Source organism: Typha angustifolia, chromosome 15, assembly GCF_048772165.1.
Source record: "Typha angustifolia cultivar Huaian chromosome 15, ASM4877216v1, whole genome shotgun sequence".
Classification (NCBI taxonomy): Eukaryota; Viridiplantae; Streptophyta; class Magnoliopsida; order Poales; family Typhaceae; genus Typha; species Typha angustifolia.
The window spans coordinates 6122830-6148815 of record NC_133253.1 but is presented as its reverse complement, the minus strand read 5'-3'; the positions used below and the strand labels follow the sequence as shown (position 1 = coordinate 6148815).

Below are 25986 nucleotides of genomic sequence, written 5' to 3'. Positions count from 1 at the left end.
ACTGCAACCACCTCTGCTATTAGGATCGACTTATACTAGCCACATCGAGCATCTGTAAAAATTGGAGTATAATTAGCTTGTCGAAACACGAAAATTACTCTACCAATAATCTCTGAGCCCCTCGAAGGAGTCATCTTTATCGATCATTCACCAAAAGACCCATTTAGCATGGCTTTCCTGACTTCTTTAGGACTTAAATAATAGTTGAAATAGTGACTAGAATACTTATTAATTAATAATTATTTCCATAAATTATTTCCATCGTTCGTATCATATACACAAATATACTTTATATATATATATATATATGGGACCTTAGGGATTATAATTATATAAACATATGAACAACTTTGGGAAATTTATTTTGAGAGATTGGTCTCAATGGGGTTGGATCCAATCGAGGAGCCCAACAGGCCAATAAATGGGCCGGTCATTAGCAGCTCATCCCACTTCTCTTAATATAGGTTTTATTATGTTTATATACCCCTAAGTTCAATCAAGGAGCTCGAATTTTTAGGGAAGGGGACAAATTTAAGAAAATTAAATTCTATTTAAAATATTATTCTTATAAATTAAAATCTGATAAGAGATCATTTTTTGTCAATTTCTCAGTGGATTTTTTAAGAATTTGTTTCATTGTTATCAATGTTGACGTGATCCACCATTTCAGTAATCAAACTAATTATAAAATTAAAACTAATATTTATAAAATTCACTTAATCACAGGATTAAAAACCTAATTAGATAGTTGATTGTTGTTGGCGATGCTTTTGCCTGCCGTTTTTTTATGGTGGAAGATTGAGCTTCAATTTTTTGTCAGGAAAATTATTTCTCTTATATAGATTTAAAATTTTAATTAGTTTTAAAGACATTGTGGAGTCCATAGGATTAAAAAAACATTAAATATTACAGTGGATGGAGTCAACGTTACTTCTCCACTCACCGCTAACTAGTATGGTTTATCCATTATAAACTTAATTAAAACTAATTGCACTCATTAGTTGTAAGAGAAATTTGGATGAAATGAGAACAGGGTGTTTGTTTATAAAGCTTCCTATAATTAATCATACTTTGGTATCTTCTACCATCTTAATTAATTAATTAATTAGTTCCACGACAGTCGACAACTACTAGTTCTTTCTATCTTTATTTTTTCTTTTAATTTCTCTTGTCTAGAAAGATACAAATATACCATGACAACTACTTCTACTTGCTTGCACTTTCGTTGGTCCTAATTAAATTTAAATTGTCGTACCTGCAACTAAAGACAAGATCAACCAATACTTTGGAAGCTGTTGGAAAAGATAGCTTAGCAATCTACAAGAGTACTTACTCTTTGTTTCTTTCTTTCTTTTCTTTGATCTTTTCTCTTATCTCTTATGGAGAAGACGACTTTTGATTAGCAATGTCAAAGCTTCTCATTTGTCAACTGGGAATCCCCACGGCTGTACTTAAGAATGCCTAATTATTGTCTTCATAGTTGGAATTATTCAAATCCCAATAGTATCAGATGAATGAGATGGCCAAGGCCTAATTACATATCTATATATATATATTAAAGTAGCAAACTATTAGGAAGACTGTCTATTTGAAAGATGACCTTAGTAGACAAAATGCTTATCTACTGACTCTATGCATCATTTGGGTGCTTAATTAGTTGTATTCTCATCTTTCTATGTATTATTTGTCGATTACCTAACAACTTAATTTTACTTTATTTTGAGCTAATCGGTTACTTGATATAGTATTAGAGCTAGGTTTTTCAGGCAAACTATGTGTATTTTGTTATCTATCATTTATCTACGTGCAGTATTAAACATTACGTTATAACACAATGGTAAGATAGTAAGGTGGAAAGGGGAAGTAATATTTTCTCATTATTAAATAATTGAGCACATAAACAAGCAACCACTAGCATTGAAACTCGTCCATTCTTGCAAGCTTGAGACAAATGAAATTAAAATTACAGAATAGAAGCTAAAGATGAATTGTAAACGGTAGTCATGAAGCCCCAGTTAACTGATGATGCAACCATTGGGGTACTCATCATAGAACACAATAGTGGGCCTGCAAGTATTGCAGCATAGAGGCAAAGGTTTGCATTCCGGCTCCTTCTTCTTCTCATCCTCTTTCTTCTCCTCTTTCTCGGGGCCAATCGAAACGATATCCACCCCCTTCTTCACCTTCCTCAACTCCTTCACGATGAGCACCGCGTCGATGTCCCCGACGACGGTTAACGTACATTTTTCAACGTCTAGAGCTAGAGATTTTATGCCTATCAAAAGGATACCAGAGAAAAATATTAGTACTTTAGCTAATGGCATATGTATAATTCTAGATAAGATGAGTATAACTTACTAACCACTAAGCTTAGCCACAGTCTTCATGATGCAGGTCTTGCATTTGTCACACAGTATGCTAACTTTCAGCACAATCTTCTGCATGCATGGATTTGAAGGCCAGAAAGAAAGAGGAGAAAAGAATAAGAACACAAAGATTAATTAAATATCTCAATAATATCGGCATATATATATATATATATATATAGTACTAACCTTCATCGTAACACTAGTATAATTGAAGCTAGTATAGTTATATATTGCAGAAACTTTAAAGGACAATGAGCTAATATTGAGGACTACTGAAGCTTATATAGAGCTCAACCTTTGATCACTATTAAATCTCAAACAAGTTGGGCATTACCTTTTCTAAGTACTATTTAACATATAATAAATCATACTAGGGTTCCTGTTTACTAATGAATATTCCATGTGAACGAATAGCACTAAACAGCTCATAAACTCCCCCTTAGAAGACTGGACAAAGTAAACGTGCTGTTCAGTTCGGCAAAATTGTCGTACTTGTTCAAAATATTTTCTCTTTTGTGTGTGTGTGTGTGTATCAAGCTTACAATCATTTAGATCTAATCTTCAGGTTGAAACTAAGAAATTTCATCTAGAGAAAAAAAGAGTAGGTTACAGTAAGGTGTTCTTCTGTATATATATAACCTCTCTTAATTTCTTTACTTGACAGCTTCTATATACCACCTCTCTAAACTCTTTCTGGAGAATGCACTGTCCAACTTGATAATTTATCTCTTGTCACTATAAGGAAAAAAAAGAACTTAGGTTAATTATCCACATAAACAAAGAAAATTCCATAGGATAATCTCTTGTCAATTTGTCCAAGCTGTTACTCACTCATTAAATCCGCCTTTTTTTTTAATTACAACTAAGACTAGGAAATGAGAGTGCTTGACGAGATACCAGGTGGGGCCAAATGAGATCAAGGAAGTCGCTTTGTTTATACTTGAGATAGATGAAAGTAGTTGACCATTTCTTCTTCTTTACTTCCATCTTTATAAAATTGAGAGGAAGTCGACTTTATATTGGAGCTTTGTTAAACCAAACCACCAAGCTATTGGTGAGCTTATGGTCCTCTCTCTCTCTCTCTCTCTCTCTCGGACTGGTGGGTCAAGAGATTCCTGGCCATGGAATGATAATTATAGCTTTCTAATAACCATTATAGTCAACTAATTAGGTTCTTTCCTCCCAAATTTTGATTTAATTATAAGCTAGCCAGGAGTGAGAGATATAATTAACATGCATTGTCTTTGGTCTTTAGGTTTTCTACTCTTTTGCTAGCAAATAATGCCAGTGAGTTGTTAGGGTACCAAAGTTATAGGGACTATATTAACTAAGTAGGCATACGACAGCATAATTGGCCATTTATTTTGAGTCAGCTTTGATGTGCGCAATAATGGCGTATGAGCAAAACCTTTCAAGTCCCCACCTTTTCAAATCTATGGCGGTGTTGAGCGTTGGATTATTATCAGGCCCACCTTAACGTACTACTTACTCAAAGCTAAACTTATTCACAAAGAGGGTTTCAGATCATTAGTCAACTACATAACCTTCTTATTGCTCGGTGATTTATATTATTAGTAAAATATTAAACTGTTCAACGATTTTACTGTCATATAAATCGTTGAGTAATTTGGCGATTTATTTGAAAGAAAAAATTGAGGATAGTGATTTGAATATTAAGTGATTTTTCATGCTTACACTGGTATCATTAAAATAATTTATATAATAGTTAGAATAGTCACAATAAATTATTGATTAAGGTGTTCATTGTTTTATATAGAAATTTGTTTATCTTAGTAGAGAGATGAAGTATTCATCGTTTTCCCTAATAGTGAGAGTGCTGAATAGTTCAGTATGTTAATATATAATAACTGATTATAAAACGTTTAACAATTCAATGTTTTAATATTAACTTTTTAGATAAAATTTGATGACTTTGGAAACTAAGTTAAGAGTAATATATCATTCAAGACTTTGAATAAGCTAGCTGCTAGGGAAACAGGATGAATGGATGAGTAGAGACTTTTAGGAACCATCAAGGTAAGGTATTGAGATCTCCTATAAGGATGTTAGTATCTATAACTAATTAAACCTTATGCTATTAGATATTTTAATGAACTTAATAAAACTCCTAAGATAAGTTAACTGCACTATTAAAGTTAATAAAATATCCTCACCCAATTAATATATTTTATACAATCTCGTAACTTCTTTATATATATATTTACCTAATTTAACTTATCAAACTTAAGATAAAGCCTAACAAATGGAAGGAGGTTGGAGGAGAAGAACTTATTTTTATTTATTGGTCGGGCCCAATTTTCTTTCTCCTACAACGAGATTTTGATTAAGGAATAACACAGGATTTTTTATTTCTTCTTTTGCAAATATTAAAAATATAAATTATAAATATATGGAAACATAGAATAACAAATGTTGGAAGAAAAGAAAGAGTCGAATTAATTGTTTATCGACTTATCATAGCCACCTTATCATTATGTGAGCTATAAATGCTTTCAAATTATGGTGGATTCTTGGAATATTTTCCTAATTGACCCAAATTAATTAATAGATTCTAGATTAGATGGAAGTCGATTAGTTGGCTAACTTTTGGGTGGAAATCCCACTGGATGTATGCTTACTGGGATTGGAGTACTAAGTGAGATTCTTGGCTTAGTTGCCGACCATAGATTTTAATAGAATTAATGTATTAAAAGTGATTAAAGTAATGTGATGGAGAAAGAAAAGAGTCTAATATTCTAAATATCATCACCCACAGTATCATTCTCCTACTTATACACAGAATTGAAGCATAGGGAGCTAAATATCTTTTATTTTACGGGTGTAAATTCATATGGATTTTATTATTTATATATATATATATATATAATCATCTTTTATAGTGGCTATCTGGATACACTCTTTATCTGCTTATCAAACTTAAGCCAGAATATTATGATATTTGATATATAGTCTGGCCCACATGATTAAATCATCCAATAATTAAATGACCAAATATAGCTGAATACGAATAGATTCTACCAGTTTTGAGCATAGATAACTATAAAAATTTAGCTATTAGGTAACATATCAACAATGTGTATGGCACCGCTGCGGACAACAATGCTAATAAGTGATGCAAAAATACAATATAGTTGCATGCTGTTACTATCTCGATAATTACAATAACGGATCAATCATAGGTTTCCAACATTGCTACACAAATATACGCACTATCACTTTCATTTCAATCAACAACTGATAAGCAAGCATCCAGTTTGCACGAGAGATATGGAGGATATATGCATAAAAGCTCACAAATATCTCTGACACTTTGAGATCTTAAGTAAGGAACATAAAACAAAGTTAGCTAGAAACATATACATGCACAAGTTATCAAAGGACGGTGCATATATAGATCCTCGCGGTTGTCCAGCCATCTCCACTGCATTGCCCATTTCCACTGGCCTGCATGTAGAACAGCAGGAAGGCAAAGGACATTCAACTATTCGTAGGCTTGTTTGCCCGGTCCGACGCTGCCTTCTTCACCTTCCTTGGCTCTTCCAGTACAACCATCAGTGTGCTCTTCTCGACGTCCAAATATATAGATTTTATCCCTGCAAGTACATTCCAGTTGAGCACTAGTTTTCATATTGTCCAAATGCAACCATGTATCAGCATAGAAGACTGGCACACTTGCTAGAAATGCTTGTTGCATGGATGATTTATGAAGTGCAAGAATTTAACTTTTCCTTGTATCACGGTGATCGTGAATATTACCAGTCAAATTGCCAAGAGCTACGGCTATAGTTCCAGTTCCAATATGGCATGAAATGCTTTGCGATATATGAATAATGCAAAGATGTTCTTTTGCAGAAAACCCTTCTGCTCACTACTTTTTTTTTATATATATAATTATTGAAATCTAGGACCAATACGGCCTGTACAATTGGCTGTTGTTCAAATGGGCCATATTGGACTCGCATCATATTCCAGGAGGCCCAAAATACTTGTTACCTTGACGTACGCGGCTCATCGTCTCCTGGAAAGGATAAAGTCTTGATCACTGTCTGTTTGATTTAATGGAATCGACTACACGAGAAGAAGACCATCCAACTAACCTCGAAAAAAGGAGCTTCCATGACCACCTAACTGAGCAAAACAATTTCTAGCAGTTTCTTAGAATATCTAAACATCTGTCATGTAGGAAATCTATATACATCAGAGAATTATTTAACCCATTCTTATGTACTACTTACTACCTTAACTTGTAAATTGATAGTCATTTAGAGGCAAAATAAGGGAGTCACATCACATATAAGTTGTCGTGGACATAAAACCAGAATTTTTGTCTGTTTTTTTTGCCAAACTAGCCCACCTAGAAATTTGTTTTATGGTTTAAAATTTAAATACGAAATAAAGTGTGTTTAGAAACCGCTGATCTAGATATAAGTATAAAATTTTTAAATCATCCAAAAATTTTGTCAAGTATTGGGCGGAGAAATTTCTATATAAGTCGTCTCTCAAATTTGAAATATTTTTTTAAAGATTTGGGATTTCTATATAAATCGTCAATCAAGTGAGCGATCTATATTTAAAAAATTATTGATTAGGTTATCGGATTCTAAACATACATAATCTCGTATTTAAATTTTGAAATGAATTAAACATGTAAAACAGGACTTGAAATAGTCAAAAAAATTTCTAGGGTTTAGGGATGTTAGTAAAAAGAGGAAAAGAGGGATAAGAAAGGAGAAAACCTACATGGAGGGGTTTTCGCCATGTTTGGGCCCCTTTGTCTTGCTGCATAAATTAAGGAAGCAAAATATTGAAAGAGAGCTGAAAGACAATGCTGACTTCCATTGGACTACAGGTCGAGCCTACAATTACCAAGCAATAGGATGAGAGCACCATCTTAGCTATTTTGTATATTTATAATTTTAAAAAAAAAATTGACTTGATACCAGTGGTCCTTCCTTTTAATTTACATGCTAGTAAAAGTTAAGGAGCATGCCAGATTGGAAGCTTACCGGGCCAAAAGGTGAGTGTAAAGCTTGGACTGCACCCTAAGAATTGTGTGGAATGTGCAGCTGAAGCATGCCAGATGTTTGTCTTTCGTAATACTCTCCAGTCTCCCTTGTATCTCCATGCATCTTAAGCTTTCACAACTGCAAAAGCAAACCATAAATTACACCTTCATTTTTTTTTTTTGCATCTAACTACTAAAGATGACCATCATTTGGAAAGAAAAAGGTCCAAGCTTACCAGCATATATATATAGATAGATAGATATATGTTTGCCAGAATGCCCCCCAAAAATACAATAAGCACAACTTTAATAAATTCATATTGTTACATGAGCCCACTTTTCAATTGATGCTATCAAAAAGTAGTAATAATGTAATACATGTAATCAATTAAATGCAAACTGCAAGCTATATTTAATTTAACGCGAGTCTTGTAGCTCCAGGATGTATGTCAAAGTCGTGCATTACAACATCACTATCCTCTCTAGAGTATATACTGCAAAGTATAAGAAGCATCTTTAAACAGTAAACATGCGTACCTTGTATTCCCGATACTTAACGTGAAACTAAAAATCAATTGACAGATGACTGCTGAACCGACCAATCTAAAATTTCGACTCTCCGCATCTTTATCTAATGGACGAATTAAAATGGAAATTTGAGGAAAATAAAGGAAACATCTATACTATCTAATAACCCTTACTCGCCCTTATCATCTAGATTTTCCAGATCTGTCTGCTTAGATGCCTTGGATCTCTCTCACTTTATTATTTATTTATTGCTCCAACAACCTCTAAACAAGTCCCACCCCACCTTTCGTGATCTCTAAGGACTTTGTTTTTTCTCCATGCCTTCACTCACACATTAAATTCTTCTTCCAACTCAATCAATCCAGGCAAGACCCGACATCCAACCATATTATAAATACACACCTTCCTCTTCCCCTCTTAGGACATTCACAAAAAGTCTTACAAGTTACAACCTGAACACCATGGCCAGGTCTTCTCCTCTTCTCCTTGCCGCCTTTACCCTCTTTTTCCTCCTTGTTGCTCCCTCTCTGGCTGCTGATCCTGACATGCTCCAAGACATCTGTGTTGCAGATCTCAGCTCAGGTAATTCCAAGTTACTTAGGACATCCCTTCTGCATATATGTATGATACTTCCATATAAGTATTTGAATAGATTATCCTCCAATTATATGTATGTTTTCTCATAATTCCACTTTGATCTACTCATCAGACATCCATTCATTAGATAAGATCACAGAAGAATAAGAAACCCCACATATGTAACAGCCTCTTCTGTTTCTCTTATGCTGATACATATCATCTTGCGAAATTTGATGCATTCTGCGGCTGCAAAGGTGAATGGATTTGAATAGATTATCCTCCAATTTTCTCATAATTCCACTTTGATCTACACATCAGACATCCCCTCATTAGATAAGATCACAGAAGAATAAGAAACCCCACTCATGTAACAACCTCTTCTGTTTCTCTTATGCTGATACATATCATTTCGCGAAATTTGGTGCATTCTGCAGGTGTGAAGGTGAATGGATTTGCTTGCAAGGCGAATGTGACTGAGGATGACTTCTTCTTCAAGGGGCTGGCGACACCCGGCGCCACCAACAACACCATGGGCTCACTTGTGACTGGAGCCAATGTGGAGAAGATCCCTGGGTTGAACACTCTGGGGGTGTCCATGGCCCGCATTGACTACGCCCCCGGTGGCCTCAACCCTCCCCACACCCACCCCCGTGCCACCGAGATGGTCTTCGTCCTCGAAGGCACCCTCGACGTCGGCTTTATCACCACGGCGAACAAGCTGGTGGCGAAAACCATCACCAAAGGTGAGACCTTTGTCTTCCCCCGCGGCCTAGTCCACTTCCAGAAGAACAACGGCAATGTGCCCGCCGCAGTCATCTCCGCCTTCAACAGCCAACTCCCAGGCACCCAGTCCATTGCTGTCACACTCTTTACTTCCAACCCGCCGGTGCCGGACAACGTCCTCACCAAGGCATTCCAGATAGGCACCAAAGAGGTGGAGAAGATTAAGTCCCGCCTTGCCCCCAAGAAGAGTTAACAAATCACACGTTGAGGAGATCCAAATGTATGAAGAAGCTTGCCACCTACTTGTAAAAGTGTTTATTTGCATTGTATGGTAGAATACAGTCCCAAGGGGATGGGAACTGATAATAATTTGGAAGTGTGAGGTGGCAGGATATAGTTTGTTCATTCTTACCTCAATCATTTGCCCATGATAACCTTTCTGCAGCGTCCGACGTTCTAATGATTTCTGTGCTGAAATGTTCTCCACTTTCAATATAACATATAATTGATTGGAAGAAAGATGCATAAGAGCCCTCCATATGATATAGGTCTGCTATAATATGATATCAGATCATGAAATAGACAAATTGCCAAAGAAATTATCTTTAAAAAAGAAAAAAGCTAAACTCACGAGAGATAAGTAATTGAGAGGGGACCAGAGGGGCTGTACAAGCGCAACCAACACCTCCTTTTTCCGCATTCCACCAACATCACTGTCACTTTAACATAAAGCAATCTCTTAAGCCAGACCAAGAAGAATGGGATACACAAAGCAAAATAGTCCTACTTTACTTGAGATGAGGGCTTTACTCAAATCTTGTGTCCCTTGCCCATACTGAGGAGTAATGACTAAGCACTATGTTGAAGTTATAAACTTTAATCCATCACTAAAAGGAGAGTCTGTTACCTGACATGTTTCTTCTTTTATTCTCCCTTATCACCCATCTTTCTTGGCAGCTTTCAACGGGAATCTGCAGCAGAGTTGATGGGCTCATGCATAAGGGCTCCCTCCAGAAAAACGGCAAGTGGTCCGAAAGCTTTGAAAATGCTGGCACTATTGACTGCAACTATAAGCTTCAATTATGTGTTATTGACTAAAACATCAGCCCTTGAATTCAAAGCAGCAGTAATTTATTATATCCCAACTATTCGGAACAATGGATACCATAAAAGAAATCTCTGTATGTTTCTTAACAACAAGTTATCAGCATGCAATGATACCTTCCTTTTTTTCTGTGGATTGTCCCCCAACTGCATTTGGTTCTACGTACTAATAAATAAATGCAATTTTTTGGGGTCTATAGATATTTCGTGATATGTAACAAATAACTAAAACCATCTTAAAAGTTGCTCACAAAGGAGTATGAGAGATCAGGAACTAAAGAAACACCTAGAAACAACAAACTAAAGAATCTCAAAAATATTAAAAGGAACCGTAGAAATGGAACATGTTGTGATGCAAATCCTTTGATGACCTGAATCCAGTAATGAAATGCATAGCCATTGATAAAAAATTAAAATCTGCTTCTGTTAGCAGACACTACATCTATGAGGTCTTGATTGCTCTTGCAAATAGGTATTAGCTCAAACACAGAAAAAAGAAAGGAACTATTCTAAATAAAGACTTTCAAATTACAGAAATGGGATTCAGATCTTGTTAAATTTTCTTTTCTTGCTTATCCTATTTCAGTTTGCATTTCAAGATCTACTCAAAAATGAAAGAATAAATTGGGGTGAAGATCTCGTTAGATTTTTTTTATTCTTGCTTGTCCTATTTTAGTTTGTGTTAGAAAATCTACTCAAAAGTGAAAGAATAGAAGAAAGCATGAAGCAACCAGGAAGTGCCACTTGAGTGCTTCCAGGTTGATGCTTCTAAGGACTTGCATCAGGTATAACAGATGTTGTGTTTAATTTACACCAAAAACTTTTGTAAACCACTGCATATGTTAAAGAAGGAAAAGAATGCTCGCAAATACCCAAAAGAGAGAACAATCATGTACAATTGAGAAACCATGACAAACTTTTCATGCAATTAGAAAGGGCACTAAACAAATGAAAAAGTGCACCGAAGCAAAAAAGTGAATGAATTAGAATTGTCATAGTATTTGGCGTTGATGCAGCATTTCAGGACAGACAAAGAGTTCATTGGCATTTAGCTGATTCTTAACCGTGTAATGTTCCATAATGACAAACAAAGCAAAACCAATGATAGAACATCTCGATGACTGTCTAGGAAACTACAACTTCGAAGAAGGTATTCTCAATGGAAAAAAGGAAGACAAATTTTATAATAAGCTAAATGAATTGAACCTTCTCACAAGACAGAGTACGGTCATTAGTTGTTACAGAGCAAACTGCATAAAAAGCTCTTAAAAGAATGAGATGGCATAAATCAGGCTTTTGAATCCTTTCAAAAAAAGAAAAAAAGAATCAAGCAGAAGTCAGAGCCTATAGGCGTCAACAATACAAACTAATCATACGTGTGCTAAGTGCTAACGATATGAAAGTCACTCGTTTTGCTCATTACATTCCTCTGCTTCTTATCATTCAGCTAGTTATTATTCTGCATGATAGTAGCAAAGATAACTACAATAAACCACCAAACTTGGGCTATCTATATGAAGTCCCTAAGAAGCACCACTTTATGCTTAGTCCACAACTTATGCGGCATAGTGATCCAGCTGATTGTGAAATCCACAGTAACAGAACGATGATTTTCCAAAAGGAAAAAATATGGAATAAAAGCCACAAGTTGAACTTGACAGACTGTTATAAGATATAATGGCCATTTTTAAGTACGCACTCAAATACTGTTTACTTGAAAGAAATGGAGATAAAGAAAATTGTAATAAAATATCATAATTCTGCATATTCTTCTAAAACAGAATTGATTCTTCCTCGCGTTTATTGGCAAGGTGCAGAGGGTTTTATCAGCAGAGAGTAGATACTAGATAGGAATATGGTCATACTAACAGAGTCTTAAAATTTAATGGAATCTATTGACAAAAGGATTTGGCCAAAGCATATCTCCCTAAGTCATAACAATGCTTCAACTAGACATTTTTCCAATGTATATCTCCAAAGTCCTAACTTTTTTCCAACACACCTATCAACAGTTGTAAATACTGGTCAGACCCTTCAAAGAAATTAGTGCAAGGGAAAATTTTCAGGCTGCAGTTTCTGTATCAACAGTTTGGAATCTATATTTAGTCCTTGTAAGTTCCATACCCCATGCTACACCAATATCCTACATGTTACAAGAGAAAGAAGACCTTCGGCCCTATGCTATCAATATTAGGTCCTTAGAACACACAATTTACAAAGGGCATAGACCAAGTAGTTCATAACTTCAACTAGATACAGTCCTTCATGTTCATAGGGAAATAATACAAGTTTGACCTGGAATCATATTCCATGCCTCATAAAACTGAAAATCTGGACAAAACAAAGTCTTTAAATTGAACACGTTCTTACCCTTGGTAAAGAATCATACATCCTTAACAGTGTAAATAGCAGAAGAAAATCACATCATGCAGAAAACCATTCCCTGAAACATAAGATGGAATTTATCAGACTCTCCAAAACAAAAGACAAGAAGTCGCATGCTTGCTAAGTGTCATATCTGTTAGAAACTTCAATTCCCATTTCCTCATAATACCCTCTAACAGCAAATACAAGTCATTTCCTTCAGTCTAGCAAGCAACAGGCTGCAGAGTTAGTATCTATGTTGGTTTGATCGAAAAGCTCATACACCTGCAATTCTGTCAATGACATGTGGAACTCAAAGTGATGGAAATCATGGAATAAACCCATCTAATCAACAGCTACTAGGAGGGAGGTGGCAAATCAAATCATTCAAAATGTTATATAGAATACACTTTGCTACAGCATTTTCTGGAATAGCAGCTTAGCTGTATTGAATATTACAATCATTTCCCACTTGAATTTAGCTTCTTAAGGAGAACTGAAAGTGTGACCTTAGTCTTTTAGACAATTAGTGAAAACTTGTATGTCCACAAAAGGTATGGTAAAATATTAAAATGTACCTACGTAAGATCTCATGGAATAGAAACAACTCTCATGTTTCTCAGTAGTGTTCTCGTACATGCCTGTGTTATAATGTAACTTTTATGCAACTTGTCTAGCAAAATAGGGCTCTTTGCTAATACTTAAGGTTATCAAAGTTTGGAATATTAATCAAGCACTCACAAAAACATTAAATTTCTCTGCGGACCTTAACCATAATTGTAAAAGGAAATATGTCTTTCCAGCATGGCTTATGTATTTGTGAGCATTAACAATAGAATTTGACTACCAAAATTGGAGATCAAGCAATAGTTTGTTAAAAGCCCACATCTGTATAATACCAGCCTCTAGAAATTTAAATTAAGCTGTTGATTTCAAGTCATTGACTATCTTCTCTAGAATAGGAATTGAGAATCATGATAGTAAATCATTTAATTTCCTTAACCAGCAAGTTCAAGGTAATGTCAAGATTTGAGGTCAACAATTGAAATATCTATCAATGTAAACAATCAAGACATAAAAATTCCATCTTGTGCTATCTACGATTAGAAAATCTAGGCACCAACGAGGAGTAAAAGAAATGAACCTTTGGGAAGAAATTACCATTTGCAAGTTGCAACAATTCTCTAGATCTAGGGTTATAGCCTTATAGGACACGACCAATTAGTGTTTCGTCTTAAATCTTGGATGTTATGGAAGCTGAAGGTATTGCAGAAATCTCTTCCAAAAACCCAATAGGAAGATATGGAAATACAATTCTACTGAATGGATACCTATAAAGGACTATATCACATGCAGTCTTTGGGTGCCATAATGTCATTAGTGTGTTATATGAAGTGGTAAATAAGCTGACATACATCTAGAAAAATGCAGTTAATCACCCAAGACAGATGGAAATAAAAATCCAAATACGTGTCAACTAAATCTTTTGTATAATATACAGATTAGTGAGTAGAAAAAGAGCACATCTCTGCCTATGACTAGTGATCGAGATATTCAAATCTTGCCGCTGTTTCTAGACATCACCAATCAATTCTCTTCGGATAAGATCAATCTAATACCAACAAAGAAGCAATCAAGATATAATCAATGATGAGCAACTCAAATGATTAAAAAACAAGAGGAAGTTATATTTATAGCCAGAAGAAGATCCTAACTACTAGTCTCCCTGTGTTTACCAATCAGAAAGCAGAAACCAAATAAATGATCTTTGACGAGTAAGATCAGGAGAATTCAACACGCATACAAAACTTAAGAAGCCATTCCTCATCCACTAAACATAACAAGAGACCAGTCAAAACTGAGGCTAAGAATAATAGGATTGCGAAGGTATCTAACGACCGTACTCTTGAAAAATCTCACGCCGCGTTCTGCACGGTCGATCCCAGGACGGCGGACTTGGGATTGGCCACGGGTTGCGAAGGGTTGGGGTTGGGGTTGGGATTGGGATTGGAAAGGTGAGGGTTTTGGATCATCTGGTGTGGAATAATTGGAGGGAAAACCGCAGATTTGTTATCAAGGAGGAAGTGGAGGGAGAAGAAAGAGCGGAAACGGGAGAAATTGATGGAGGATTGGAGGGAAGATTGTGTTCAAGATTGTGTGAATTGAATAGGCCCAATTGGGTCCGACGCTATTAATGGGCTGGGCCCGCTTATGGGCCTCCAATTTAAATAATAATCATAATCATAATCATAATAAAAAAATTATTAAAAATATCTTCTTAAAATATTAGTTACGTTTTGTATCTATAATTATCCATTATATGATTCAAGAAATTAAAATTAAAATATATAAGGTGGAACGTCAAAGTTTAGGTATTTTTAAGAAATTTTTCAGATAATCTTCTCTCCCAGTGGATTACCCAAAGATTGATGTGAATGCTAAGGCCAACTTGTGCACAAAAATAATGGATTAATTAGTGGCCACCATCTCTTAATCATTGAAATAACGTGTAAGAACTAGTGACTTAATTGTGTTGCATTGCGGCTTAGAAGCTAATCGATTGGTCAAACTGTTGACTTACGTTATAAGATCCACATGCAATATGAATCACACTTAAACTTCATCATGTGCATGTTTGAACGATTCAAAATAACAAAATAATAATAATAATAATAATAATAATAATAATAATAATAATAATAAGTTGATTATAATTGAAATTACGTCAAAGTCAAATAATAATATTTATGCTGTGTATATATTAATATATTATATGCACCTCCATCTACATGGGCAGATCATTAGAGGGTAGTTAGAGAGATATATATACCTAGCCATGTGCAGTATTAATAACGTCCTAATTAATTAAAGGAAAATTTAGTGATTTTTCTGATTAATACCATTTATGATTCAATCTTCAACTAACCAATCTCTAACGAGATGATATCTAAATAAAGATAGGCTAGTTCAGTTATACTCAATTTGAAATTTATGTAAGAAAGTTTATACTAGTTTAAGTTAGTATAATATTCGGTTGTAATGTGATATGAAAAATAACATATTTATAAGATATTATAGTAAATTAATAAAATATTCTTTATAATGGATGAAAAAAAGAGAAAAAAAAATCACTGGAATGATAGTTAATTATTATAGTTATTGCCATCATTAGTAAATTAGTATTGAGATAAATTATCGTTACTATATTCTTATACCCTCGTCTTTATTTATTTTTTCCCTTACATTTAATCTCTAAATACAAGATTCAATTTTTTTTTCAAGGCCATTTTCTGAAGGGTATTTTAATCAATTTTATTCTTAGAGTTGAAAATAAATCATAATCTATGATTATTAGTAGTTAGTTAAAATAATTATAAAGTGCTGATACTTAAAAGATAGACAAAGAGGAGGGATTAGAATTACAAATGATCGCCAAAATTTCCCTGTTAAACTTCACATGCATTGATTGTTGACCTCCTTGTTATCCGGGAGTGCATGTTCTATATATCTGACTGAATTGTTGGAATGTAATGCTGAGATAAGTTAGTGGACAAAGAGAAGGATTAGAGTTGACTTTGAATAAAATTAACTCGCTTGCATTAATTCTCCATGCCTTGTTCATATGGACTTGTACGATTTCGTACCTCCATGAGCTCCTTGCAAAGTCGCAATAGATAAACGTATAGTGGTAGGAGAAAAGCAATTGCAAGTCAAGAGATTCCCATATGCAGGAATTAGCTTCACCAAAGTCAACTTAATTTTAGTGAGATGCTAAACAGTAGAGTATTGTTCATGCTTCAGTGATTTCTTTCTTTTCTTCTTTCCTTTTTAATGTGCAAATGGGAGTTTTTATACACAATTGAGGTAGTTGGAGAGCTTAGATTGAGAGCTTAGATTGAGATTATAAATTAGGAGGTGGTGATGGCCAATGACAGAGCAGTAGAAGCCTTTCTCCTCTCCTTTCTCCAATTCTCTTTACACTTCTTCTTCTTCTTCTTCCTCTTCTTCTTCTTCTTCTTCTTCTTCTTCTTCTCTCTGAAGTGAGATGGAGAAGGCTACTAGTTGCTATGCCATTGCTCTTGTTCTATTCTTCACATTGTTCATCTCTCAATTTGGAGGATTGGAAGCCCAATGGATCGCTGCATCTGCTACATTCTATGGAGGGAGTGATGCTTCTGGGACTATGGGTGAGTATTACAGACAACAAAGACACCACTTTATTAAAGCTTATCCTTGTTCCTCTTCGTACTTTCCATATGTATTTTTACATATAAATTCCCAGAATATTCTAATTCTTTTGACAAATTACTTTGTTTAAAAGGATGAGAACAAAAAAATGCTCCTTTTGATGTATAGCAACCGGCTGTGGAAATCCTCAAGTCTTACAGTTTCGGTAGAAAATTAGCTTCTCTTTTATCCCTATACTAAGGAGTTCAGAAATATAGTTAACCCAAAAACAAAAATGAAAAGAATTATGCTATTGCTAATGCTACCCAAGTCCTGTATTTAAGTAGCTATTTGTGTGGGAATAATTGCAGGTGGAGCTTGTGGATATGGCAACTTATACAGTGATGGGTATGGGATCAACAATGCAGCACTGAGCACTGCACTGTTCAACAATGGTGGGTCTTGTGGTGCTTGTTTCCAGATAGTTTGTGATGGGAGGAAGTCTCCATGGTGCAAGAAGGGGAAGTACATCACTGTGACAGCCACCAACTACTGCCCACCAAACTACGATCTGCCCAACGACAATGGTGGATGGTGCAACCCACCAAGGAAGCACTTTGACATGTCTCAGCCTGCCTGGGAGACCATTGCCATCTACAGGGGAGGCATTGTTCCAGTCTTTTACAGGAGGTAATCTATCTAAACTATTTAAGTACATAGTAATATCAGAGCAGGAGGTTCTCATAGGAGACTAATAGTCTTCTCATCATTGTGTTGCAGGGTTAAATGCCAAAGGAATGGAGGTATCAGGATCACCATAAATGGAAGGGACTACTTTGAATTGGTTTTGTTTAGCAATGTAGCAAGGAGTGGAGTAATATCTGCTGCTTGGATCAAAGGATCTAGGACTGATTGGATGCCTATGAGCAGAAACTGGGGCATGAATTGGCAGAGCAATTCTTACCTCAATGGACAAAGCCTGTCATTCCGGTTGCGGACCGACGACGGCCGGATTAAGACGGCGTACAATGTGGCGCCATCCAATTGGAAGTTCGGCAGCACTTACGCCACCTCGATCCAATTTTAAAAGGGACGGCAGATTGACTACCACACCACTATCATGTTCTTCAGTGTTTTTATTTTTATTAATTTTATTTTCAACTGTACTACTTGTGCCAGATTTATATTACTTAGGCTGTGGCTTAAGTTTGAAGGTAGCCCACCTAGTAAAACATGATTGTATTTAGAATAAATGCTAAAGCTCAAACTTATGTTTGAGGTATTGCATTCAATTGTATGTTGTACTGTACTTATAGTTAAAGCTAAAGCAGCAGTTTCTTTGCTGATTTGAGGAGCAAAGCATCTTTGCCACCAAAAGAGATTCCTCCAGCATCAGATGCTGATGTCAAATGACCAACTTCATATCATATCTCGATCCGAAAACATCTCGCTGAACTTAAAAATCTGAGTACTAACTAGTAAACAGACAGTAATTGCCTATCAGCAAACATTTCATACTGAACATTACATCTCAGCTCACCATTAATTTAGTACCAAGTTCACAGTAATAATCAGCATCATTTCAGCATACGTAGCGAAAATATTTTCTTCGACAAAATTTACCTAGATCAATGCGAGGATCATGCAAAAAATAAGTAGTCAGTGACTGCAAGCTTCTTTTTGAATACTTTTTTTCCATGGAAAAGTACAGAATGCTCTAAGATTTTAACTTACATCTGAATGAGATCACTTTCCTCCTCGAGAAAACCCCTTCTTCGGTTCCATTTTGAGCACCTTCCGAAGTAGTAATTCCATGCACCTTCAGCCAGGTTATCTATCTTCATAGATTCAACATCCTCATCAAACATACCATAATGGTGTTCTGCCTTCAGCCTTCCTGCATATACTATCCTCTCATCTCCATCCTTTCCACTCTTCATCCATCCATTCTCTGGCTTGATCAAAAAACATCCTACTTCAATGTGATTGTTATATATGCTAAAGTTCACTTCATCATAAACTTGAAGCACTCTGACTTCAGACTCTTCACCATCGTCAAGCACTACTACTGTTGCAGATTGCCTCTCCGACATTATAAACAGGTAGATTGCCAGAGAACACACTGCAGTGGAAAATAAAAGTGGAGAGAAGAAAACAAAAACTTTTGGAATTAGAGAGCAAAGCAGCAGCAGAACAACTACATAGGAGAATGGCCAAGCAAAGAAAGTGTGAGTATTGAACTTGGTCCTAAGAGTTTTTAGCTGCGCAAGATAGCTAACCATGGCTACTTAGGACTGTGAAATTAGTTTGCAATGTTGAGTTTATAGAAGAGAATATATTCTTTCGTCTTAATGGTGGGGTCAGTGTAACAAGGTTTGTAGGACTAGTGGAACCAAAGTGGAAAGCAAGCATAACTTTTTTTACAAGATGAGGATAATTATGCAGTGAAGAAGGAAAGATGCATAAGAAGATACTGGCATTTCCTTCGTAACGAAATACTTCGATTAAGTTCATTCACAACCATAAAATACTGGCATTTCTCATCATCAAAATGCCCCCTGCCCCAACTTTGGTTGTTTCCCTTCAGTGAGAAGCAACAAGCCTGCACATTCCAAACTGATAGTTAATTATATCCTAACAATGGAGGAATCAGATGCTTACAGACTTACCTTCACACTAGTGGCTCCTGGAGAAGATGCTAAAAAATGCTTTATGGCAGGAAAAGATTGAGGACTTTAAATAATTAAGTCATTTGATTACTCCTCATAGGAGCTGTCAGGATTCAGGGGTTATATAATACACAAGGAATATCTAAAAGGAATGTCCAAAGATTTAACCATTGCAGTAATAATCATTACTCAGGAAGTAAAGGTTGTGCTAAATGTCAAAAAGGGTGTGCTAAATGTAAAAAGGGTGAAGAAGAAGTGATTCCGAACGCCCAAAAGCAAATTCAATAAGAATAGTAATAAATTAGGATAAATTAAATATTAGCGAAGCTAATTTTAATACCAAATAAAAAATTTATAATCAAAATGCCAGATGTAGAAATCTTTTAATACTCAAGCTAATTATAAATAAAAATATCAAATAAATACAAAGAACAAAGAAGAAAGAGAAGGACAAAATCTTTGTAGTTCAGCATTGTATCTATATCCATGAGGCGAAACAATTTTCAATCCACTATGCAAATTCAAGTACAAAGAGTTTTTTTAACTCTAACCTCCCTCAATACAATGGTGACTATCTCTCTTAGGTTCTCTTTTGCAAATACAACACCGCTAAAATTCTAAACCTTATTTATTTTTAGAGCTGCTTGAGGCTAAAAAAAACCCACTTGAATACCAAATTATAACACAAAAGGGCGTTCAAACTCCTGTGGAACTGTTTGAACGCCTATATACTACAAATCTTCTCAAACTTTAGCATTCGAATGCCTCTAGAGCCTATTCGAACGCTCTCACACCTAAAGCTTAGAACTCTTGATATGAGCCAAACTTCAACAGTAAATTTATAATATATAATCCAACTCTATAATTTATAGACAATATCAATCTAGTACTGCTTAAGGCCCTGTTTGCTTTGAGTTTAAGACATCTCATGAATTTGTTTAGTAACCAAACATCTTTTTATCCTTTTCATATCTAATCAAATTTACTCTCTAAAAAACTCGAGACTAAGAACTAAAACTAACTAATTAAGTTTGGGAGTTACTCTCAAACAAAACAAGGCCTAAGACATTATTTAAAATTTTCACTAAGCTCTTGGTTTTCATTGAATCAATTATGCAGCCAACTCAGTAGTTAGAGGTACATGTCATTCCAAACTTTATTTAGAACACGCAAAGAAACTTACAAAACTAAAAGACACAAAAGTAGAAGAAAGGTATAAGATACTGGGTAACTCCAATTTATGTTTAACTACATTTGATTCCCTTGCATTTTGACGCAGTATCAGTTTGCCACCTTAAGAATATAAACGTACGAATCACCTTCTAAATTTTTAAAACCTAAATTTAAGTCTATCAAAAAAATATTACATGCCCAGCATATGCATATAGACTAAAATTCTCTCATGAAAGTGAAAAAAAAAAAAAAAAAACTAAATGAGAGATGCTTTGCTCATTCAAGTTAACAAGATAAATTAATATTAATGCATCCACTTTAATCAAATGATTAGTACGAGCAAATAAACAATTATCATAAACGATCTAATCATAGCGTATTACTCCGCAACAAAAAAAATTAGAAGAGAATTTCTGTCATGGAGAAATTAGTGAATTGCATCGTGTGTTATCCAATATATTTTGTGTTAATAGATGGATATATTTGTTATCCCGTTTATAAATTTATATCCCTTACGTATCCGTCTTAGTCCCCCTTTGGATGATCTGAAATTAAACGTCTATGGCTGGGATCACGCTGGAATCCAGATGTGCTTGCTATCCTAATCTATGTGATTAAGAGGCTATTAAGGCCTCCCTAATATTGGAGTCCCTAATTATTTCTTCTTCTTCTTCTTTTTGTGCCTGCCCTTCTAAATTGCATATTACGCGTATAGCCTTTAAATTTTATTTATTTATACTTGAATGCCCTCGAGGTTATTTTTTAATTGCTCTATTCTATTATCCTCTTTATCACACAACCGAGTTGTTATATCATGGGTTAAGGACTCTACAGGGCTATTTTAGTCATTTTCCGTGGTGAAAGAACAACTAATACGGAGGTATAAATTAATTAATTAATTATTGGATTAAAAGGCTCTCTCTCTCTCTCTCTCTCTTCCTCTATAAATAGATTGAGCGAGAGAGCGAGGAAGACGGGATGCACCAAATCATCTCATTAATCCACTATTATTACTTGTTATATATATACATCCGAATCCAGTTCTTTCTCGGACGTCCACACTTTAGGTCGGTGCTTCGATTTTGATGCAGTTGTGTTTCTACGCTCCAATTCCTAGTTGGATACATTGGATTCTTCCCTTGTTTAGATTCCAACTAGGAATTGAGAGACGAGGACACAATATTGCATGCACCCGTTTATAATACTGCATTGATTTCTTTACTAATACCAATCGATTTTTATTTTATTTTTTACTTCTTTTTTTAATTTGTTTCTCCTCTCCTCCTCCTCCTCCTCCTCCTCCTCCTCCTCCTCCTCTCTCCTCTCTTGTAAATCCTAATCCTTTTTATTTGGGATAGAGAGAGAGAAGAGAAGGAAAAGGAAAGGATTTCAAATGGCGATGGCAATGGCAATGGCGGCAACGAATGCTACGACGAGGACTACTTGCCCTACGCCGATGAAGGCGACGTCCAATGGGTCTTGGCAAGGGGATAATCCGTTGGATTACGCGCTGCCGCTGGCCATCCTTCAGATTTGTCTCGTCGTCGCCCTCACCCGGACTCTAGCATTTATCCTCCGTCCTCTCCGTCAACCTAGGGTTATCGCGGAGATCATAGTAAGTCCATCTCTTTTTATCGTATCCAAGTTATTTCTTTCTTTCTTTCTTCTTCCTTTTCTTTTATATATTTACTATGATCCTATAGGGCGGTATCATTCTGGGGCCATCGGCCCTCGGCCGGAGCACCGCATTCCTGAACGCGGTGTTCCCGAAACAGAGCCTGACGGTGCTCGATACGCTCGCAAACATTGGCCTCCTCTTTTTCCTCTTCCTCGTCGGCCTGGAGCTCGACCTCCAATCCATCCGCCGCACGGGGAAGCGCGCTCTGACCATTGCCTTGGCCGGGATCTCCCTCCCCTTCATCATGGGCATCGGCACCTCTTTTGTCCTCCGCTCCACCGTCTCCCGAGGGGTTCGTGAGGGCCCCTTCCTCGTTTTCATGGGCGTCGCCCTCTCCATCACCGCATTCCCCGTCCTCGCCCGCATCCTCGCGGAGTTAAAGCTGCTCACCACCGACCTCGGCCGCATGGCCATGTCCGCTGCCGCTGTTAACGACGTTGCCGCGTGGATCCTCCTCGCCCTCGCCATTGCCCTCTCCGGATCCGGCTCACCGCTCGTCTCACTCTGGGTCCTCCTCACCGGTGCCGGCTTCGTCGTCTTCGTCGCAGTCGCCGTCCGCCCGGTCCTCAACTGGATGGCGCGCCGCTCCCCGGACGGGGAACCGGTCAAGGAAGTCTACATCTGCGCTACCCTCACCACCGTCCTCGCGGCTGGCTTCGTAACTGACACCATCGGCATCCACGCCTTATTCGGCGCCTTCGTCGTCGGCATTGTGGTCCCTAAAGACGGGCCCTTCGCCGGTGTCCTCATCGAAAAGGTCGAAGACCTCATCTCCGGGCTCTTCCTCCCTCTCTATTTCGTCTCGAGCGGCCTCAAGACCAATGTAGCGACCATCTCCGGCGGGCAATCGTGGGGCCTCCTCGCCCTCGTAATCACCACAGCGTGCGTCGGCAAGATCGGTGGCACCGTCCTCGTCGCCCTCGCGGCGAAGATCCCCCCGCGGGAGGCCATCACCCTCGGCTTCCTAATGAACACGAAGGGCCTGGTGGAGCTCATCGTCCTCAACATTGGCAAGGACCGCAAGGTCCTCAACGACGAGACCTTCGCCATCCTCGTGCTAATGGCCCTCTTCACCACCTTCATCACCACCCCCATCGTCACCGGGATCTACAAGCCCGCCCGCCGCGCCGCCCCTTACAAGCACCGGTCCATCAGCTGCAGCGCTGAGAGCGCCAGTGAGCTCCGCGTCCTCGCCTGCTTCCACGGGAGCCGCAACATCCCGACCATGATCAACCTCGTCGAGTCATCCCGCGGCACGCGCCGCCGCGGCATCGTGGTCTACGCAATGCATCTCATGGAGCTATCCGAGCGCTCCTCCGCCATCTCCATGGTCCACAAGGCCCGCCGCAACGGCCTCCCTTTCTGGAATAACAAGCGTCACCAATCAGAGGAGGACCAGATCGTCGTCGCCTTCCAGGCCTACCAGCAGCTCAGCCACGTCACCATCCGCTCCATGACCGCCATCTCCGACCTCCACACCATCCACGAGGACGTCGTCACCAGCGCCCAGCAGAAGCGCGTCGCCTTCATCCTCCTTCCCTTCCACAAGCTCCAGCGCATCGACGGCTCCATGGAGTCCCTCGGCCACGACTACCAGCACGTCAACCAGCGCGTCCTCCGCCACGCGCCCTGCTCCGTCGGGATCCTCGTCGACCGCGGCCTCGGTGGGGCTTCCCAGGTCTCCTCCAGCGACGTCTCCTACTCCGTCGCCGTCCTCTTCTTCGGCGGCCGCGACGACCGCGAGGCCCTCGCCTACTCCACCCGCATCGCCGAGCACCCCGGCATCGCCCTCACCGTGCTGCGATTCGTCTTCAGCAACGTCAACATCGGCAGCAACAGCGTGCGCATCGCGATCGACGACAACGACGCCTCCGCCGACGAGGCTGCCCTCGCCGAGTTCAAATCTAAGGTCGCCGCGGCGTCGGACGGCTCGATCAAGTACGAGGAGAAGGTGGTGAACGGGAAGGCGGAGATCGTGGCGGCGGTCAAGGAGGTGGGGCGGAGCAACCTCTTCTTGGTGGGGCAGATGCCCCCGTGCATGGCCCTGAGCGCGGACGTGAGGGATTGCCCCGAGCTGGGGCCGGTGGGAAGCTACCTGGCGGCGTCGGAGTTCTCGACGACGGCCTCAGTGCTGGTGGTGAAGCAGTTCGATCCGACGGTGGCGAGGTCAAAGCTGGTGGAGGAGGTGGGGGAGTCGTACGATCTGCCGGACACGCCCATCGCCGTAGCGCCGGAGCCCGACCTTGTAGAATCCCACCATTAGAAACTAGTGGACGTCTTATTTGAATCATACTTCTCTCATTGTGTGATGCAATGAGTTTTTTCATTAAAAAAAGAAGAAGAAACATTCTGATTGAATAATAGTAATTTTATTGGGCAAACTCTTTTAAAAAAAATATTAGACTCAAATCATACGAATATACTCCGGTGAAAATTCTACCAATTATTCATCTTAATATTTATAAAAAAAAAATCGAATCTATAATGAGGATGTGGTGTTCTTTTTATTGAGAGTGACGCATTGCACCCAAGTATGACATGGTTTCTAATTTAACTTATCCACTTCTTTTTCCCAGAATATTGTGGATTGATAGGGAATCCATGGCCGAAACTAGCGAGAGTTTTTGTCTCTATCTCAAGAGAAAAAAAAACTGGTTTGCATCTTTCTAAATTGCAAACCGATGTCAGTTCTAGATGGCAGTGTGAACTCTGTCAGGGATTTGGTCTTGAGTCTTTCGTTCAAGAATCCATAATAATGACAAGAAAGAAAATTGTGGTCGCCTTCTATGTCACTTCCTTGACCAAATGAATAGATGGAAGAATAGTTTGTCGAATATTGAATCAATCCAATATCTAGAAGCGCCACCCAAGAAAGGAGGATATCGAGTCATCCTTGACCACATTTTTTTTAAGATTATTTTGAACCATGAATCAAATACAAGGATAGCAATACTTTGGAATATGTTGTAAGATGTAACTTAGAGGATGGAGGGGGAGAAGTTAGCTAATTTGGACGGTTTTGTCCATAGTAAGCAAAGCACAAGAATAATCCGTTTATTAAATAGGTCAAAATTTTTAAACACCGGCACTATCTATTAAACAGGAGATTTAGATTTTATCGAGTAATACGAATTATTAAATAAGCTATTTAGATTATAAGTTTTTTTTATATTATAAATTAATTAGTCGGATCATAAATAGATTAAATAGATTAAGATAATATACTCCACCTTTTTAATAACAAATAAGATAAATTGACCTAATTATTATCTAACTCTGATTGGACTAAATTCAAATTTATTTAAAAATCTAGTTATCGTGTGGAATTATCGGATGGTATTTATGATTATGACAGATAGAAAATGAAAGAGAAAAGTAAAGGCAATGAGTGGAATTGGCTATAAAGTGGAGAGGTGACATTTGATTTTAATAAATTACTTATTTAATTGTATAAAAATTAATTTATATATATATATATGGTTAATTTAACCATCCATAAAAGAATTAGAGATAAAAAAATAATAACACGACAATATGCATTAAATCCAAAAAATATAGGGGTAGAATAACAAATATTTACAAACAAGTCAGGGATGTAAAAGATAA

General features: G+C 37.6%; 4 protein-coding genes and 1 long non-coding RNA gene across 18 annotated transcripts; 3 read left to right on the top strand and 2 right to left on the bottom strand.

Moving 5' to 3' along the window:
* Window positions 1–1868: 1868 nt before the first annotated feature.
* Window positions 1869–2608, bottom strand: LOC140779449 (heavy metal-associated isoprenylated plant protein 12-like). The gene is made up of 3 exons (XM_073124513.1): window positions 2556–2608; window positions 2363–2438; window positions 1869–2275 (listed from the first exon to the last, which is right to left on the bottom strand). The coding sequence occupies exons 1-3, from the start codon at window positions 2559–2561 to the stop codon at window positions 2016–2018; spliced, it is 342 nt and encodes a 113-aa protein (XP_072980614.1). The 5' UTR covers window positions 2562–2608; the 3' UTR covers window positions 1869–2015.
* Window positions 2609–7684: 5076 nt separating this feature from the next.
* LOC140779503 (germin-like protein 5-1) lies at window positions 7685–9630 on the top strand. Its single transcript, XM_073124589.1, has 2 exons — window positions 7685–8505; window positions 8937–9630. Exons 1-2 carry the CDS (start codon window positions 8385–8387, stop codon window positions 9476–9478), a joined length of 663 nt encoding a protein of 220 aa, XP_072980690.1. The 5' UTR covers window positions 7685–8384; the 3' UTR covers window positions 9479–9630.
* Window positions 9631–9638: 8 nt separating this feature from the next.
* Window positions 9639–14788, bottom strand: LOC140779505 (uncharacterized). 13 transcript variants are annotated; one of them, XR_012107352.1, is made up of 5 exons: window positions 14598–14788; window positions 12700–12772; window positions 10133–10292; window positions 9857–9944; window positions 9640–9775 (listed from the first exon to the last, which is right to left on the bottom strand). It is a non-coding gene; the product is annotated as an uncharacterized lncRNA (long non-coding RNA). The 13 variants fall into 13 exon arrangements; XR_012107357.1 differs by having other exon boundaries at window positions 10133–10286; XR_012107353.1 differs by having other exon boundaries at window positions 10133–12986.
* A 1801-nt stretch (window positions 14789–16589) lies between these two features.
* Window positions 16590–17995, top strand: LOC140776953 (expansin-A8). Its single transcript, XM_073120821.1, has 3 exons — window positions 16590–16880; window positions 17232–17550; window positions 17641–17995. Exons 1-3 carry the CDS (start codon window positions 16739–16741, stop codon window positions 17945–17947), a joined length of 768 nt encoding a protein of 255 aa, XP_072976922.1. The 5' UTR covers window positions 16590–16738; the 3' UTR covers window positions 17948–17995.
* A 3692-nt stretch (window positions 17996–21687) lies between these two features.
* LOC140776952 (cation/H(+) antiporter 19-like) lies at window positions 21688–24752 on the top strand. Of its 2 annotated transcripts, XM_073120820.1 has the most exons (3): window positions 21688–21769; window positions 22061–22317; window positions 22406–24752. In XM_073120820.1, exons 2-3 carry the CDS (start codon window positions 22096–22098, stop codon window positions 24641–24643), a joined length of 2460 nt encoding a protein of 819 aa, XP_072976921.1. In that variant the 5' UTR covers window positions 21688–21769; window positions 22061–22095; the 3' UTR covers window positions 24644–24752. The 2 variants fall into 2 exon arrangements, with proteins under 2 accessions (XP_072976921.1, XP_072976920.1); XM_073120819.1 differs by lacking the exon at window positions 21688–21769 and having other exon boundaries at window positions 21850–22317.
* The last annotated feature ends 1234 nt before the right edge of the window (window positions 24753–25986 follow it).